Source organism: Bos taurus, chromosome 3 (assembly GCF_002263795.3).
Source record: "Bos taurus isolate L1 Dominette 01449 registration number 42190680 breed Hereford chromosome 3, ARS-UCD2.0, whole genome shotgun sequence".
Taxonomy (NCBI): Eukaryota; Metazoa; Chordata; class Mammalia; order Artiodactyla; family Bovidae; genus Bos; species Bos taurus.
The window spans coordinates 16,156,041-16,175,856 of NC_037330.1; the positions used below are offsets into that span (position 1 = coordinate 16,156,041).

General features: G+C 49.6%; 1 protein-coding gene across 3 annotated transcripts in view; it reads right to left on the bottom strand.

Moving 5' to 3' along the window:
* The window catches only part of IL6R (interleukin 6 receptor), a 54,905-nt gene extending 36,654 nt beyond the window's left edge, over positions 1–18,251 (bottom strand). Inside the window, exon 1 of one of the 3 annotated variants that reach the window (XR_009493313.1) lies at positions 17,841–18,251. Coding sequence is in view for 1 of the 3 variants with exons in the window: in NM_001110785.3 (NP_001104255.1) it covers positions 17,841–17,925 (85 nt within the window). In the remaining 2 variants the exon portion in view is untranslated. Of the gene's footprint in view, positions 1–17,579; positions 17,767–17,840 lie in introns of those variants that run through there. The other 2 variants (XM_059882932.1, NM_001110785.3) reach the window with 2 other exon arrangements.
* Between the last annotated feature and the right edge of the window lie 1,565 nt (positions 18,252–19,816).

Sequence of the window (19,816 nt, forward strand, 5' to 3'; positions counted from 1 at the left end):
GACTGCACACCCACTGGAGGGAAACCGAGCTTAATCCCTGGTCAAGGTACTAGATCCTACAAGAGTTTGCAAGCCACAGCTGAAGATCCTGTGTGCCACAGCTAAGACCTGGCACAGTCAAATGAATAAACAAATGTGGGGGGAAAGGTGGAGGGGATAGCAACGGCTTCTCTCTGGCTATACAGACATCCTTCAAGCTTCCTTCTCACCTTATCACTTGGAGCCCGAGATCCCAACCGTGGCACCCTCTGCCCCAAGACTGGCAGATAAGGGACACATCCAAGGACAGGATAGCAGCCTATCACCTACGGTTTCTTTCTCTTCACCACCAGAGCCTTGGACTTTGGGTGAGAAAAATGGTTGCATCTCAGCATGCAGCCGAGCAAGTGTGGGCAGGCTCCTTACACCCTCTGCCTCACCTTCCCCAACTACGGGGCAAATGACCAACATCCAACGAACATTTGAAGAGGCCCCCAGAGCCAGGCACCAGTGAAAGGGATGCAGTTGGGCAGCAGAGAGACCCTGCCCTCAAGGATAAGACACGTAAGATGAATTCACTCCTGGAGAACTGGGACAGAGAATCCAGGGCTCCCCTGACCATCCCAGTCCCTAGAAGACCAAGTCCAGTGACTGAGGGTACCTCCATGTCCACAGGGCTTAAGAAAGGTATAAGAAGCCCTAAGTACTCCTTTCACACATAATCTTTAGCAGTATATTTTTAGCATTTCAAATATCATTTTTAAATGTGGTCTATGATATTGAACGCATGCAAATTTATATGTGTAATGTACAAGAAAGTTACGAAGCATGAAACACCCCTGAGCTCCTGCCAACCAAACCACTAGCAGTCATTGGCTCTGAAGTTCCTTCTGTGCTTCTGAATTCCCCAGTCTCCCTGCTCATCCAGTGTTACATTTGGGGCATATTGTTCTCTCACTTTTACTTTTTAAAATGTGTTTTTATTTATTTTTGGCTACACTGGGTCTTCGTTGCTTTGTGAGCGCTTTCTCTGGTTGCAGTGAGCGGGGGCTACTCTTCACTTCGGTGCACGGGCTTCTCATCGCAGTGGCCTCTCTTGTCGCACAGCACAGGCTCTAGAGCGCAGGCTTAGTGGTGGTGGCATGCAGGCTTAGTTGCTCCTCAGCAGGTGGAATCTTCCCAGACCAATGATCAAACGCCCATCCTCTGCATTGGTAGCTGGGTTCTTATCCACTTCCCACCACCAGAGAAGTCCACTCCCTCTCTTTAAAAAATAGGTTCAGATTCGCTATTCATGGACCCCTAAATTGTTCTCAACTTTGTATGATATTTGAAATGTATAGAGATTGTAGATAGTCTTCTGTGACATGCTTCTGTCATTCCTTACGTTTCCATGATTCGTGCAGCTACCGTTATTTGTTTTCACTGCTGTGTAATATTCCATTGGACAACGATCGCATTCTCCTGCTGAGGGAGGTTTTAGGTCATTTCCAGGGTTCTGCTGTACTAAAGAGTGTGCTATCAAATTTCTCCAATGTGGCTCTTGGCGCATTTGCCCAAGAATTTCCCTGAGTGCAACTGCCGGTCCCAGTGTGTGTGTATATGTCACACATGTCCTTCTCCTTCATGACCGACACATGGTCCAAACCACTTGAATCTGGTGTGCACCTGATGGAGGTTATAGCCAGCCACGTCCAGTCCACATATTGAATTCCATCTGTGCCTGAATGAGCTTTAAAAGACCCATCAACACTTGGAATCACTATATCAATGCTCTCACTTCTCCATTTTCTACTTGATAAAGCAGCTAAAGGACATAAGCTAACATGGATGTCAAGTTCATGAAAATATTACCAACACTGTAGGAACAACGATGGAAACACTGTCAGGAATTCCCCAGTGGTTCGGTGGTTAGGACTTTGCACTCCCACTGCACGGGGTGCAGGTTCAATCCCTGGTCCAGGAACTAAGATCCCACCAGCCTCTTGGTGCAGCCAAAAACAAACAAACAAAAAAAGATGGAGACGCTGTCGAAATAGAACAGTCTTCTGGTGGGTGGCCCCGCTGTGCTGTGCTTACAACATCCCTCATGAGCTGATGAGCAGAAATTGAAATTCACAAGGAACCAACACACAACAGACTTTCAAAAGTGCTCGGAAGTCCAAGCAAGGGTCAAGGGCCATGGCAGGATGAGCGTGCCCTGGTGCTCTCCACATGGCGCCGTCTTTAACTATAGATAGGTCTCCATCCCCAATCATGAACACTCATCAGAGAACTCAGTACATGCTCGACAAATGTTCAACATAGGGCGCCAAGGAGGTCCCCACAGGGTCAGGTTCTCCAGTGAAAACTTCCAAGAGCCCCTGTCACACAGGACACGGGGATCCATGTGGTATTCCTCATGTTGTGCAGGGGGCAGGCCCTATACTACAGACCGAAGTGCCAGCTTGTCACATCCAGGAGATGCTGAGGAAGAAAAGCAGGAGCCTAGAACCAGAAGGGGCTCTCTTTTCTGCTTCTGCCTTTGCCAGTTCCAAGAAATACGTTTCTCTGGTCACTTCCCTTACCCCCAGTTCAGATGGAAGCTCTTAACACGGTCAGTGACCAGCTTGAACAATAGCAGGGGCTGTTCTGTTCCTGAATTCACGAACAATGGCCAGAGTATCTGGGCAGCTCAGAGAAATCACAAATAAAAAGACTTTTTTTTCTCTTCTACTAAAGCAGAGCTTGTGGAGCGACATAATGGTCACTTCCTCTGCCAAGGAACTTGAGTAATGGTTTTCTGAATCTTTAAAACTGAGTCACTATTCTTTTTTAATGGGGAATGATTAATTATAAACACCCATTGGCAAGTATTGCCTGTCCCTGCCCTTCTTCAAAAAATATATATTTCTTCTCGAACCTGTGAACAGCACTGTGTTAACTACGCTTTTGAAAGCATTCTGTGCTCGATCATCACAATCAAATACTCAGAGAGCAAAGACCACAAGCAAATATACTTGCTACTGTCAGAGTGGGCAGTGCTGCCTCTCCCCACCCTCCCACCCCTCTGCCTCCTGACCCAAATCTCTGAGTCAGTGCCTGTGACACTTGCAGGGCTGCGTGGGAGCCCCTGGGCATCTCTCTCTCCCTCTCTTTTTTTTTTTGGCCACACTTCAAGGCTTGTAGGATCTCAGTTCCTCAACCAGGGATTGAACCCGGGCCAAGGCAGTGAAAGCCCGGAATCCTAACCACTAGGCAACCAGGAAACCCCCTCCTGAGCATCTCTTTGAAAAGGAAGAGGTGATATTCACAGAATGCCCTCCTGGTACTTTCATTCACCTCCCCCAAAGGATGGGACGAGAGGCAATTTCTTCCTCTTTCTTTAATCTTTCTGCTTTTTTTCAATTTTCTGTAAGTTGTGTGTATTATTCTTATAATGAACACACACACACACATATATATATTTAAAACACAGAAGCTACATAGCCTGGATCTGTCCAAGAATTTATACCTAAAGAGGGTGGAAGTAGAGCAGAGTGCAAGGAACAGGGGTGGGGTGAGAGTGGATTTTTCAGGACAAGCAGCTTCTGAGAGCACGATCCAGGCCAGAGGGTGTACACACCCCGCCCTCGCAGCTCTGCCCTCCAACCCTTGCGGCTCTGCGTTCTGTTACTCTTGCCGCACGCTACATGCTTAGCCCTCAGCCGTGCTGGCCTCATCCCCTAGTGGATACAAGGTCACTATCCCTCCCCACGTGCCCTGTTTGCCTGCTCCCTGGAGTCTGCCAGGGCCCCTCCCTGAGGGGGAAGAGCCAAAGGAAGAGACACAGCGGGGAACAGTGAGGAGGGAGTCCCAGGTAAATTGGAGCTCCCAAGAGCATCCCTTCCTGTTCCCCACAGATGTGTCCCAGACATCCTCACGCCCTCACTTTGGGCGGTGAGGGCCGGGTTGGGAGAGTGGGGAGGGAGGGGTTGGCCCTGCACACTCTGACATTCAGCACAGCACGAAATTTAACATCTGCCCTTGAGCAACTGCTCAGACATTTGAGCCAGGGTTGCAAGCCAATGCCTGTCCCCTCCTTAAGAATTTAAGAATTTTTTTTTTCTGTGCCCCATCAAGTGAAAGGCCAGAAATCCTAATCCCATAGAGAGAACTGACAGTTAGTGAACACTTACTATGCACTGACATTCTTCTCCACAAAACCCCATGGAGAACTCAAAACTGCCTATAACGCAGACCACTCTAAGATAAATGTCCCCAACATATTGAGGGAGCCAAGAGCAGGGGCTAAAACATTCTTAAAGGGAGGCACCAAAGGAAGAGAGATTTGAGACACAAGTGGGAGTTTGATAAATGGAGCTACAGGGAATTTATTGTTGTTATTCAGTCACTAAGTCATGTCTACTCTTTGCCACACCATGGACTGCAGCATGCCAGGCTCCTCTGTCCTCCACTAGCTCCTGGAGTTCACTCAAATTCATGTCCACTGGTCAGTGATGCTATCTAACCATCTCATCCTCTGTCACCCGCTTCTCCTGTCCTCAGTCTTTCCCAGCATCAGGGTCTTTGTCTAATGAGTTGACTCCAAAGAACTGGAGCTTCAGCATCAGTCCTTCCAATGAATATTCAGCATTGATTTCCTTTAGGATGGACTGGCTACAGGGAATGGCATTCTATACAGAGGGAACAGCATGGAAAGGCGTTGAGAAGTAAGACCTTAGGGAGAGCAGGTATCTGATGTCCTCCAAGGGGATCAGAGCTGACTCTGCAGACAGAGCTATGTGCAGGCTCCATGCCCACGACCTCCAACCCCAGCCTCCAGGACTGAAGCCAACAGTGCTGCCTGGCATAGGGGAAGCAGCCCTATGTTATCAGAAGACCAAGTGCTATTCCTGGTCTTGCCACCTGGACTTGCAATGAGCCTTGGGCCTGTCACAGCCCCTGATGGAGCCCTACTCACCTTCTCTGTGAGATGAGGATTCAGATCACAATCTGGAGCTCCTTGCTGTCCCGCCCTCCCTGTTCCTGCCATCTAGCATCTTATCACTCTGAATCACTAGCTCACAAAGGGCAGGAAGCATGTCTATGTCTGTTTATCTCAGACAATAGCCCAGTTTGAAAATACAATTAATCTGTGGATTTATGACTCTAAGAGTCTATGACGTTTGGAGAAGGAAGATGGCCAGAGCATCCCAATGCTGTCAGACAAATGCACCTCCCTTATCCCTCAAGAGCCCCGGGGAGGAAAATTCCCTCAACCTCCTTCACCTCTCATTCCCTAGGGGGAAGAGAGTTTAGATCCTAGTAACCTCTGAAAACCAAACCCACACCTCTCCTGGCCCAGTGCTCATGCAATCCCACTCCCTGGGGCCCCCCACCACGGCCGACAGCTCTCAAGCCTGGGAACTTCGCAGTACAGCCCTGGGAAGTGGGCTCTTCCCCATCCAGGACCTGAGGTTGAATGCCAGAAACCCAGACAGCTTTGTTGTTTTTCTACTTCTACCCTTCTTCAAGTAAACTCACAAATGTCAATAACCAGAGAAAAACACGCACACGGAGACACATATTTCTCAACTCCTTTGCAGCCTGTTGTTGCTCCTGCCAGCAAAAACAAGTTCAGCTTCCTGGCCCCATTTATGTAAGCCATGGAGCCGCTGCCAGTGCCACTGCCGCTGACACAACTTAGCTCATGCCTGCTAATCCCACCGCCCTGGTTTCTGAGCAGGGACAGTTCTCCCAGCTGTCGGCCGGCCGGCTGGCAGCATAGAACGGCCTCCAGCCTCTGGGGCTGCAGGGACACAGGATCTCAGAAGGGGTCACAGAGGAACCGTGGGGACCCTGTTAGCAGGCAAGACCTTGATCTGGAAAGAGGTGCCTGCTGAGAAGTCTCCAGGAGGAAAAAAAACATGGGGACCTAATGTCCAAAGAGAAACAGAAGCAGGATCTGGTCCCATGGGGCCTAGAACAAGTCCCTGATGTGCTCTATCCCGTCCCTGCATCCCCCACCAGCTAAGGACTGAAACCCATGTCCTGACTTCCCGAGTAATAATAACCGTAACACTTAGCACCACCTACAGCGCTTAGCACGTGCCAAGCTGCCAGGCACTTTACCTAAGAGCCCTACCCTCCTAACATACCTTGCTGAGGAGGAGGCTGGTCCCTACTTCCGTGGAAGTTCAGAGACATTGAGGAACTGACCCGAATGCACACAACCAGTGAGGGAGGGAGCCTGCAATTGGTTCCAGGTGGGTCTGACCATAGCCTCCCCCACCACTCCCTGGGGGTCCAGGTGCCTCCCTGTGCTCCAGCCCTGCCCCCCTTCTCTGGGCTGCCCATTACCCTGCATCTCCCCCCTCCCAATTTCTTCTCCTCCTCTCTGCCTTCCCCAGGTGTTTCTGACCATCACAGAGGTTCCAGGAAGACAGCCCTGGGGTTGAGCCCTGGGGCTGAGAGTTCTTGGGGTGGGGGGGGGGGCTGGGAGGGGAGTGAGCCTGCCCCCACACAGCCCTGCCACATTAGTAGGCCCACAGGGTCTCTCACCAGAAGCCAGGGCCCAAGCAGCAGCATGCCTGTGACGATTTATAGTTTTAAAGTGTCCCCCCAGACCCCTAATCTCACGCTCTTACCAGATCACCCACTCACTTTCTAAAACTCCCCAGAATGCCCTCCCCTGCCACGTAGGGCCATGTGGCCCCAGCCACCCCTTTCCCACAGACCCCTCCTCAGATTGCTGACTCCTGCCCTCCTCCCCCCTCTAATGTGTTTGCACTTCTGTACCTGCTTGTATTTGTCTTGTATTTGGCAGAGTCAGTATTTACCTTGGCACGGTCTTGCCCTCTATCTGCACCACAGACCCTACATCTACTGATTGGAGAGAGGGCCTGGGAGGCTCCTCTGGACCATAAGAAGGCAACGATGGCTGCTGACTCAGAGACCAGCGCGTGTGACCAGCTCCTCAGGAGAAAAACATTTAATTCTCCCCTGGCAGCATCACAAATAACCAGCTGGCCCCAGGCCCAGAAGGCCTGACCTAGGTCACTTCTCAGAGATTATAAGCTAATTAGAGGAAAAGATATCAAAGGAGAGCAAACAATCTAACTTCCCTCCCCCACCAAACCCCAAGAAGCAGATTGAAAAAAGAATAAAGGCAAGACTCAGTAAGCCATGAAGAAGGGCATGTGGCTGCAGGTCCAGAAAGGGGCTGGGCTGGGGCTACAGCCACAGAGCGGGTGCTGAGCAGAGGGTCACTCTTCTAGGGCTGTAAAGACCATTAAAGATTATTTAGTCAACCTGCCCATTGTTATAGATGACGGCAACCAGGGCCCAGAAGTCACACAGCCAGTGTGTGGTGTAGCCAGAACTGAAAGCCTGGCTCGTTATTGCCCCACGTCCTTCCCAGGAGTACAGCAGCAAGGGTCCTGTCATCATGCCTCTGAACAAGGCAGTCTAATCAGGAGCCTGGCCCCCTTCAGGGTCTTTTATTATGTGTTTGTCGAAGCAGAGGGTGGATGGGGTGCAGCACACACCTGATACCTATTCCCCCACCCCCATCCCAAGCCACATCCACCACCACCCCTCCCACCACCTGCCCCAGCTTCCACTCCTCCACCCCTTTAGATATGAGGAAGCAAAGCTAAAGATTTGAGAAGTCACAAAATGGAGGTGTGGTAGAGAGTGACCAGAAGGGACACAGGAGGGCCTGCTGGGGCTGGCCATACGGCTGGCTGGTGGTCATGTGGCTATGCTCAATTTGTGAAAATTCACTGGGCTCTTAGACTTATGCTGAGCACACTTTTCCGCATGCATGCTATACTGCGGTGCTCATTTTATAAAGCCCCAAAGTCCTCCTGCCATTCTTCCCCTCACCCCCACTGCCCTGAGCACAGCACACACAAGCACACTCTGGTCCAGCTTCGTGTCACCATGAAGCAGGCAGCTCAGAATGGAAGAACAGGAGCGTCTACCCTTAGTGAAACTGGGAAACCCAGACTCCAGCTTTTCTGCCCTCAGCCTGTTCCTCTCATAAATAAACCTCACCAGGCCTACCAGGATTTGAGCTAGGGAGACTCAGCATTATAAATATGTCAATGCTCCCTAAGTTAGCTCTAAATTTTACTTCGTCCTAATAAAAACACCAACAGGACTTTTTGTTTGTTTGTTTCTTCTTGGAACTAGGGAAGCTGATTCTAGAGTTCAAACTGAAAAGCAAACAAGCAAAGATAGCCCAGACAATTTTGAAAAAGCAGAGAACTAAGAGGAAGATTAGCCCTACAAGACTCTAAAGCATACTATAAAGCTACAGTGATAAGAACAGCATGGCACTGGCACATGAGTAGATGGACAAAACTACAGAGGAGACTAGAAAGTTCAGAAATAATAGTAACCACAAAAAGCTTAGTCTGCACTACTGAACTGTGCCCTTCAAAATGGCTCAGATGATAAATGTTATGCAATGTGTATCTTACCACAATTATTTTAAAATAGCTTATTTGAATGTTGGCTATATACAGGTGCTATTCTAAGTATGCACATGGATGACCTACTTTGATCTTCTCAACAGCTTATCTTACAGGAGGCTGGTTACATAACTAACTAGGAGTCAGCCTAGACACAAACCCAGGCGATTAGGCCTCAGAATTTTTGAACTACTCAGTCTCTATCAGGCTGTATAAACCCAATAATATACAGTAATTTGGTAGATTTTAAAGGTGACTTTTTAAAATCAATGAGGGAAAAATGGATTATTCAACAAACTACAAAAAAGGACATCAGGTAACAACCAAGAGTCAAAAAGTTAGAGCCAGACCTCACTATATGATAAATTTAAATGGATCAAACATTTAAATATTAAAATTATTAAAAGTACCAGAAAAAAAAAAAGAATCTTTTTTACACACCGCCCTCCAAAAGAATCTTTTAAAACAGTTTTGGCATAGAGAAGATCTTATTAAGCATGATACAACATTTAAAAGTCATAAAATAAGTTGATAAACTCAACTACAATTTTTTAAAAATATGCATGGCAAAAACTAACCCCCACCAAAAAGACAAATGACAAACTAGAGAAAAGTCTTCAAAACTCATATCATAGAGGACTAAATTCTTTAATATATTAAGAGCTCCTGTAAAGAAGAAAAAGACCAACAACCCAATTCTTTTTTTTAACGAGCAATGAATATGAACAGGAAGCTCATAGAAACAGGCTATGCAAATATCTGTTAAGTAAGCAAAAACCTGCATAACCGCACTCAGATAAGATAAATGAAAATTAACTCCACATAGACACCATCTCAGGTTGATTACAAGTTTTCATCAGAGGTGTGGAGACAGGCATTCTCTCACTGCTACCGGGAGTAGGAATTGGTGAAGCTTTCACTCTCACTCAAAAGCACAAACACACATGGCCTTCAACCCACAGATTCACCTTCGAGGAATTCATGCTGCCCATGTTCTTTCACTTAGGCAACATGCTGGACATGCAAGCTTACTCCCCGAAGCACGATCTGTAATGCCTAAGCCAGGAAACAAGCCCAGAGACGATGTCCATCAAAAGGAAACTGGCTAACGAAATTCGGTGTGTCCATATAATGAAATACAAAAAAAAAATTAAAGAGGAAGTTCTTTAGGGACTTCCCTGGCAGTCCAGTGGCTAAGACTCCATGCTCCCAATACATGGGGCCTGGGTTTGATCCCTGGTGAGGTAACTACATCCCATATGCGGCAGATAGTCCATTCTGCAACTAGAGATTCCTCATGCCACTAGGAAGATCGAAGATCTTGTGTGCCATAACTAAAGATCTGGTGCAGCCAAATAAATAAATAAAAATAAATTAAAAAAAAATTAAAATAAAGAGGAAGTTCTTTATTTATAAAAATAAATGAACTTTTTCCTAGTCCATTGTCTAAAGTAGTTAAGAGGATTCAGACACACCCAAGTTCCAACCCTTGGACAGTCACTTACTACTTGTATGACCTTGGGCTAGCTTCTCAACCTCCTTAGGCCTCACTTTTCCCATCTCAAAAATGGAAATAATAATAATGTGTGTGTGTGTGTGTGTATCTGTTAGTCACTCAGTCGCATCTGATTCTTTGCGACCCCATGGACTGTAGCCTGCCAAGCTCCTCTGTCCATGGAATTCTCCAGGCAAGAATACTGGAGAGGGTAGCCATTCTCCAAGGGATCTTCCCTACCCAGAGACCGAACCTGGGTCTCCTGCATTGCAGGCAGATTCCTTATTGTCTGAGCCACTAGGGAAGCCCAATAATAATTATTTCTAAAGGTTGTTGTGAGAGTTGTATTAAATAACTAATGTTAAAAACTTAGCACTATTCTCAGAACATACCTAATCTCTCAAAAAACATGAGCAATTATTATTCCCACTGCAATGGTGGGTCTTTCTCCTTTTCTATGAGAAAGTCTTCATACTATAGCCTCTCCCATCAAAATAGGCTCTTCAGATCAGTAACAGCAATCAAGCACCTGATTTTGTTTGTTTGGGCCTCAAGAAGTGTTGCTCTATCTGTCTGAGCTTGGAGTGACTTGGCTCAAGGTTGGCTGATTTGGTAAGTGGGCAGTGTAGAGACAGGCCTGAACTGCCTGCCACCTGAGATGTTTTCTCTCTCTCTGCTCTCCCAGCTGCCTTGCTTAGAGATACAGAAAGCTCATTTGCAGGGACATGTGGTTATAAAACATTTCCCTGACCCAAAGTGGTATGAATGTATACCAGGGAGGAGGGGGTTACACTGCAACGGCCTAAACATACACAGGCCCTTAAGTGTTCTTCTTGAAAGTACTGAAGAAGGACACTTCCTGGGGCGAAATCAGAGCTGTCTCTGCCACATCAGTGTGTATGGAGCTGCTAAGTCTCTGAGAATACCAAGAGAAACTGTGACCTTGATGCCTCCGAGCTTTGGGAAGGGTGGGAGTTGTGGGCGACACGCGATACAGTGGAAAGAGCAGGTTCAGCGCAAGGTCCGTCATTTCCTTGCTGTGCCATCCTGAGTGAGTTTCTTAACCTCTCTGAGCCTTGGTTTCCTTTCGCCTACTCAAGGACACTGCCTCAGCAATTCTCTGTCAATTTTTGGTCTCTACTAGATTATGTTCATCAGCATACAAACAGGCTGAGATTTCAGTCATCTTTTTAAAAATTCCTTTCATGACCCCACGTCTCCAGCCAACGCACACTCCATTTCTTTACTCCTCTTTACAGCTAAAATCCTCAGAGGAGTGGCCTCCACTTGCTGGCTCCTGTTTCTCTCCTCCTGTTCTCTTTCTAGTCCACTCCTGTCAGCCGTAGGCCTCCACCATTTTGCCCAAATGCCTCACATCAAGTCAAGGTCACCAGCGGCCTGAGGGTAGCTATGTCCCCTGGTCAGGCTGTCTTCTTGCTCTCTCAGCGTCTGACACCACTACACCGTTCCCAGCTCTTGACGCACTGTCCTAGCTGCGTTTTCAGGACAACTCTTCTGGTTCCCCTCCTGCTTCCCCGGCCTCATCTTCTCAGTCTCCTCCTCCTCTTCCAGGTCGGAGCGCCCCAGGGCTCAGCCCAGGACCTCTTCGCTTCTCCATCTACATTCTCACCCTCTGTGATCTCAGCCACGCTCAAGACTTGACAGAACCTCTGTCATCAGCCAACTCCCAAATTTATACCTCAAACTCAGTCTGCATCCCCAAACTCTGGACTCCTATACCCAGCTCCTCAGCATCTTCTCTCCATTGTCTAAAAGACAGTTCAGTTTCAACACGTCTAAAACCAAGTTTCTGATCCCCCCCACCCCCTGAGAAAACCTGCGGTCCAACAGCCCACCCTCTCTATGCCAGGCACCAAGACCCCTCTCACACACAGCTGCTGTGAAGAGTAAGTGAGATCATGGATGCAGAGAGCTTAGCACAGTTCAGTGTACAGTCAGGATCCAGGATGGTGACAGCTGCTGTAACCATAGGGTAGAGAAGCAAGACTAGAGGCAGGGAAGTTGGGAGGCAGAGGGAAGCTGAACAAAGGCACTGGGAGATAGCCTGGCTGGAAGTCAGGCCAAACTCAGGACCGTGCCAGAAAGTCCCCAACTTTACCAGAGACTTTGGACCTTTTTGGATCTCAAGTGCAGAAGAGAGCAAAGCACACAGATGACCCCAAAGAAACTCCCCAGGGCTTCACCAAACAGTCTGAGGGTTAAAAGTCTCTTTTTTGCTATCTCACAACTCCGGTCCTCAAGGACTCTCTTCCAAAGACGTAACACCTCAGTGACAATTAAGGACAGGATATCTAGAACCTCCCTGTCCACCTGGAGTCTAAAGAGCTGATGACCAAGGCTTGGCTTCCCCAGAGACAAACCCAAACTTCACCAGGGCAAGGGGCATCCAAGTGTCCCACCAGAGCCCTCTGCTCCAGAACTCAACAGGCCCTCAGGTAGGACCAGATTGTTAAAGAGGAGGCAGGAATTTGCTTGCACAAGTTGGAAGTATAAGGAATCCCTCAATATTTTTAGATTTCCTCAGACTTTCATTCCAACATCATCTTCTTGGTGAGAACTTCTCCAGCTTCCCCTCAAAAAGATCAGTTCCACATCCTTCTTGATTTGAACAAATGGTTCCTATCTCCAACCCCTGCTTTGTTTTTCCTCCTTGTGTGTGTGTGTGTGTGTGTGTGTGTGTGTGTGTGTGTACGCACACGCACGCGCATGCTTAGTTACTCAGTGTATTTGACTCTGTACAACCCATGGACTGTGTGTGGCCCACCAGGCTCCTCTGCCCATGGGATTCTCCAGGCAAGAATACTGGAGTGGGTTGCCATGCCCTCCTCCAGGGGATCTTTCTGACCAAGGAATCAAATCTGTGTCTCTTGCATTGCAGGCATATTCTTTACCATCTGAGCCACCAGGGAAGCCTTTTCCTCCTTAGCACTAGTCATTATCATACTATATACTTAATTTACATCCCTAATAGAAAGAAGCCCCAATGAGCCCAGGGATTTTGTCTGTTTGGCTCACTGCTGTATCCACAGCTCTTAGAATAGTGCCTGGAACATCAGAGGAGCTCAAAATGTTTTTTTCAGATAAATACATTATTGGCTGCATGTATTTAAGCACTCGCTCTGTGTTAGAGATCTCGCTATGTGCTCTGAGTAGTACCTTACTTAGCACATTTCATCTTCATAACCACCCTGTGAGGTAGTATATTATTTCTATTTTCCAGATGAGGACAGCAAGTCTCTGAGATGGTAAAAATCCCTTGCTGAAGCTCACATCATTCTCCATGGCAGGGCTGGGCAGAGATCAGTCTGGCTCCAAAACCTTAACCATTAACTGTTCAAGATGAGCTGTGTTCATGTGGAAAGAAGGTCCAGAGAGGGATAAAAAGCAACAGAAAATCTCTGGAAGAAACTGTTTAGCACTCAAGACCAAGCGCTGTCCTGTAGAACTTTCTGCGATGATCAAAATGCTCTATACTTTTGCTGTCCAATATGGTAGCCAAGTGTGACTAGTGTAACAAAAGAACTACAATTTAATTGTGATTTTTTAAATTAATTCAAATTTTTCAAGCAGCCCTACTTAGTAAGTGGCTACCATATTAGAGAGAACAGATCTAGATCTTTAAGCCTCACCTGGAAAACCCCAGATTTAGTAATAGGAATGCTCTGGCTCACTGGGTGGGCTGGTAGCAGGCAAGGCTGGTGGGATAGGAGAACCAGAAGGGAAGTGAAGGAAAGTGAGCAACTGGACCAGCCATGTGTAATCCTTCCAAACACCCTGTAAGGGGAGGATTTGTTAACCCAGTCCACAGGCCAAGATGCAGAGGGTCAGAGATGTGATGTGCAGTGAGGATCCACAGGCCTGCTCCTCAGGATCTTGGTCCACCCCGCTCCAACAACTTGGTCCTTGAGTAGCAGGCACCAAGCAGGACAGGACAGAGGGTTTCCTCAGTCCCTCCTAGGGATTCACCCTTGATCATCTTAAGCTCCTTTTAGGGCAGACTTTAGGTGGTGACTGTATAGTCCATGGGGTCACAAAGAGTCAGACACGACTGAGCAACTTTCACTTCACTTCACTGAGTGGCTGATTCCAGGGCTTCACAGGATTCATAACTGTTTTCGGCAGTGAGTAAACAAGTAAAAACAAGTGAAAGTGTTCATTGCTCAGTTGTGTCGACTTTTTGAGATCCCAGGGACTGTAGTCCGCCAGACTACTCTGTCCATGGGATTCTCCAGGCAAGAATACAGGATTGGTTAGCCATTCCCTTCTCCAGGGGATCTTCCCAACCCAGGAATCAAACTTGGATCTCCTGCATTGCAGGCAGATTCTTTACCATCTGAGCCAGAGTCAACAAGAGGCGGGCTTCCCAGGAGGCTCTGTCGGTAAAGAATCCGCCTGCAGTGTGGGAGACACAGGTTTGATCCCTGGGTTGGGAAGATCCCCTGGAGGAGGGCATGGCAACCCACTCCCATATTCTTGCCTGGAGAATCCCCGTGGACCAGAGGAGCCTGGCAGGCTACAGTCCATGGGGTCGCAAAGAGCCAGACACAACTGAGCGACTACGCACGCACAGCACAGCAAGAGGTGGAGCTAAAGTGGGAGGGATTTCTGGCAACTAGAAGCTAGAAGTGCAGAAGGCCTTCCTGCAGTTCTCCATCGCCCCGTTTAGCCAGTCATCCTCAAATCTGTGAATCACAAGTGGTATTTGTTGAAAAGGACATTTCCTGAGCCTTACTTCCAAATATTTCTCTTCAGTAAATCTGGGGCAGGGGCCAAGGATCAGCATTCTTGTCAAGTACCCACCCCCCACTCCCAGGGCACCCAAGCAGGAACACATACACACACACACACCAACTTTTATTCAAATAGACCCAGAATGAGTCTTTTGAGAAATATTGATTTAAGGTGAGACTAGGAACTAAAGAGCCTCTTGATGAAAGTGAAAAAGGAGAGTGAAAAATTTGGCTTAAAACTCAACATACAGAAAACTAAGATCATGGCATCCGATCCTATCACTTCATGGCAAATAGATGGGGAAACAATGGAAACAGTGACAGACTTTATTTTGGAGGGCTCCAAAATCACTGCAGATGGTGACTGCAGCCATGAAATTAAAAGACGCTTACTCCTTGGAAGGAAAGTTATGACCAACCTAGACAGCATATTAAAAAGTAGAGACATTACTTTGCCGACAAAGGTCTGTCTAGTCAAAGCTATGGTTTTTCCAGTAGTCATGTATGGATGTGAGAGTTGGAGTAAAAAGAAAGCTGAGCGCCAAAGAATTGATGCTTTCGAACTGTGGTGTTGGAGAAGGCTCTTAAGAGTCCCTTGGACTGCAAGGAGATCAAACCAGTCAATCCTAAAGGAAATCAGTCCTGAATAGTCATTGAAAGGACTGATGCTGAAGCTGAAACTCCAATACTTTGGCCAACTGATGCGAAGAACTGACTCACTGGAAAAGACCCTGATGCTGGGAAAGATTGAAGGCAGGAGGAGAAGGGTTGGATGGTATCACCAACTCGATGGACATGAGTTTGAGTAAGCTCAGGGAGTTGGTGATGGACAGGGAAGCCTGGCGTGCTGCAGACCATGGGGCCACAAAGAATCCGACACGCCTGAGTGGTTGAACTGAACTGACTAAGAAACGCAGGTAGGCACTGGAACTGAAAGAGGTTGCCCTGAAGGGAAGTTTAGAGGTTAAGATAGGACTTTGAGATTTAAAGGTGTAGGTGTTTGTTTTGTGCACCGTCTTGCAATACAGAAGGCGAGAGGAACCTCAGTCACAGATGTCCAGGCTTTCCACACCTGACACCTACGTCCCAACTAGTCCAGGCCCCTAGACAGCAGTTCACTTGCGAAGCCCTGCCAGCGCTCAGATGTGTGGGCAGCAGCTGATCCCAAGGAAAACACGCCTCTTGGCAATAAGGGCCCACAGCCAGGAGAGTCAGTGGATTTCCCCTCTAAACCAACTCCAGCCTCTGCTACCCAGCTCGGCCCCTCACTTCTCCAAAGCAAGATATCTCACAGTCATTTGCTCCATGCTTCCTGTACAATGTCTTTATTTTTGCTCTCAAGTTTGTGGGTTGAGATCTGTGTGGGTGTGGGAGGGGAGCTGGGTATTTTCTACTTCTCTGCATGTTCCTTCTGAACTGGGAGGGCTTTCACTTCCTCCCCAAACTCTCAGTTCTGCCTTTTACAAGGCTATCCAAGCCTTGAGACCACTTCGCCGGACCAACCTGAGCACCAGGAAAATGGAGAACTGACTGCAACCGCCTGCCCTTGCAGTGCTTTATAGCCACTTAGGAGAAAAAGGAAGCAGCAGCTACAGCAGTAACCTCCCTGGGGCAGGTGCCCTGGGGTATGGTGTGAGTAGCAACAGAGGCAGGCAGGGAAGGCTTGCTCCCTCCTGGGTGCCCCAGGCCTCAACCCTGCCTTCCCTCTCTCTGATAGAACACCGGGCAAACCCAGGCCTCCCCTTCCCTTGGCCTCTTCTGGCCAGCACTTGGTCAGCCAGGGGTGATGGCCAGGTTGTCCCCCAGACACCCCCAGCTCTGCTTGCCGGGCTAGTTCTCCATTTAGAAGTCTTGGGGATCTACCACATCAGAGCACAGTACCTTGGAGGGGTGGGCCTCCACCAAGCTGTCCTGACAACTTCCCGACCCAACCTCTCTAAATGATGGCCTCCTCTCTGGAACAAAGTATTACTCAGATCCAGCAGAGAATGTGTGTAAAGCACAGGAGGCCTTCCACAGCCGCTTTTACCGGCTGGGGTTATAAACATGTGCTGTAAAAAGGAATCCCTTTTCTTTCCTCCTTGAAGCACAAAAATCACAACCATTCAGAAGGCGAAGGGAGCTGCAGGCACACCAGCCCCTGGTTCTCTCCAGCAGGGAAGGATGATTGAAGGTGTTCACCCAGGGCAGGGGCACAGTGCGATCTAGCAGTGAAAGCCAGAGTCACCGGCCCCCAGCCATCTATTCCCAGAAGCCTCCGGCTGTCCCCTTGGTTTTCCACTGTGGCCTCAAAGAAGCCTTCAGACCCTAAAACAAATCTCTGGAGAAACAGTTGCCAGGGTCCTCCAGAAGAAAGACGTGCTGCAGGGCATGCCGCCAGAGCCCAGAGAGGATTCGGCTAGAGGCACATTACAGTTCACAGGAGCAACAAGTGCCCTGTGCCCTGGGCCTCACCCCTCCTTCTCTCGTCTGAAAGCGGAGTCCAGTGTGTGCCAGTCTCAAGACGTCTCAATCCCCTGGCCAAACCTCCTTACTTGGCTTAAATTCCCAGATCTGAGGCACAGGGCTTGCTAGAGCCGGTGTCTGCCTAAGCAAGTGCGGGCAGTGAACAGCCGGAAGGTCCTGATTCAGCGCCCATGATGTCACTCCCTTCACAGTCAGGGCACTGTCATTCACACATCAACCCGGGGTCCGAGGGAAGAGCCAGGCGGGATGCCTTCTCCAAAAGCTGAGGGGCAAACGCGGCGCTGGTATAAAGGACGCCCGGGACAGGAATTCCACTCCGCTAGGGCATCTCCTTTTAAAGTAACCCAGGACGCAGTTGTGTAAGGACTCTTGGGGGGCACGGCAAGGAGACCCGAGGATCGGGTTTCTGAGAATACACCACGTCCTGTACGCGGATCGCAGAGAGCTTACCGGAGGCAGAGAAGTCACGGGGAGAGCGCGCCGGGCCGAAGCGGCAGGACGCAGCAAGGGGGCGCGCGAGCTAGCGCCCGCGGGGGGACAGCTTGGGGAGCCCGGGGCCGCACCTTGTGCCGCGGGGACGCCAGCTAGCCCCGGACATGGGGAGCCATCACTGCCCCCTGCCTCCCTCCGCCGCCCAGCGTCTACCGCAGCAACCTCGGTTCCTCCACCCGCCAGCTGCCCCAGCCCTCCGGAAGCGCCCGAAGCCCTTACCCAGCGCGGGGCAGCCCTTCAAGACCAGCGCCGTCCCGGACGCGGCGAGGAGGGCGGTCAGCAGCGCGCAGCGGACGGCCAGCATGCTTCCTCCTCGCCTAATGCCCCATGTTCCCAGAGAGACAGGAGGGCGGGCGGGCGGGCGGGCCGGGAGCCGACGGCTGGGGCGGGGCGGCGGGCGGGCTCACGCCCGGAGGGCAGCCCCCATCCCCGGGGGGCCCGCGCTCCGCACGCACGGCGAGTCCCCGAGCCCTGCGCCGCTCTCGGCTCGGGTCCCTCTGGCCGTGCTCAGTGTCAGTGCGACTTCCCACTTGCACATGACTCAGAACCGCGGACGGTCCCGGCAAGGCAGGAAAACATTTGAGGAACTCGCCCTGGAGCTGTCTCTCGGCTGTCCCAGGGTGCTGTTACGAAAGTCGAGGAGGATGGCGCAACAGCCCCGCGCACCGGCCGAGCGGAGGGGGTGGCTTCCTGCCGCAGCGCCGCACCTGAACCTCCAGGGCAGGAGCTCCGAACCCCGCGGGGGCGAGCTCGGCCGGGGACCCTCCCCCTACTTCTGTTGATCAGAGCAGGGGAATTAGACACCACTGGCTCGGTTTTGATTTTTGGTTTCGGACCAGGATTACTCTGTGAAAGGAGCACCTGGAGAGCCCTGGAGGAGGCGATGTGCCTCTTACAGTTACAGTAAAGCAGTGCTTGGCAGCCCTTTCTGTCCCTCTGAACCACCTGGGAGCCCTTAAAACCATCCGTGTCTGATTCCCACACCCAGAGATTCTGATTTAATAGATCTGGGCTGAGGCATCAGGAGACTCACTGCAGTAAAGGTACATTCTTTCCCCGTGCCTGTCTGTCCCCCGCAGTACCGGCAAGGAAAAGGTTTGGGCTTTGGAAGGGGATTGAGACCTGGGTTCCCGTCCAGACCTCCACCTACTGTGTCTGTGACTACAATTCCCTTGAGTTTCTGTTTCCTCATCTGTCAGATATAAGGGTCTGTATTGTCGGTATATAACTAATTGTTGGTATAGTTATGAAGACACTGTGGCTGTGAAGATCTATACACCTGACACAGGGTCCAGGCCGGAGGTGTCAAAACGTGCGTGTCCGCCCTCCCAGTTTGACAGACAGAAACTGGTACTCGGCTTTTCAGAAGCAACCACAAACACCTCTTGAAAGAGCCCACCAAGGTTCCCCAAGGAGCCTGAAGCTGACAGGGTGGCCTCACAGCCGAGTTTGGAGGGAATGAAAAGTGCTGAAATAAGGTCTAGGCTGAAGAGTCTCTGGCTGGGCAACTGCTAATTAGAATGTGCTTTTCCATTAGGCCTTTAGGCAGATCCGAACCAGGATCCAGGTTCCTGGGATAACATAATGGGTGCAGCCTGATGGAAGCCCCCACGGATGGGACTGAAGAAACACAGCTTCTGAAATGCAGCCCTCAGACCCAGGGGCCTCTGTGTTTCTCTTTGGGAACCACCCATCAGCTGTGCCTGGAAGGACCAGAGGCTTGCCCTGACCCAGCGCTGACCTGATAGAAGCTAGTTGGGAGGACTTGCTTTGGCCACACCCACAGAAGGGAAAAAGGCATGTTGAAAGCTAAATTTTTTTACCACAAGCTCTCTCTCCTGATATTTACTTATTAAAAAAAAAAAAATACTTCTCTTTTAAAATTTATTTGATTGTGTCAAGTCTTGGTTGCAGCATGGGGATCCAGTTCCCTGACCAGGGATGAACCCAGGCCCCCTGCATTGAGAATGCAGAGTCTTAGCCACTGGACCACCAGGGAAGTCCCTCTCCTGATATTTAAAATAAGGTTGCAAGGAGCAGTTCCCACTGTGGTTGCCCCCTTCCCTCCTCTTTGTGGCAGACCCGAAAAAAAATCAAAGGGGACTGAAACCAGAAGGTTTCAGAAAGCCCTCTGTGTTAAAGCCCAAGAATGGGTGTGTCAGACCCCACCTAGATTCTGCATCAAAGTGGGCCGC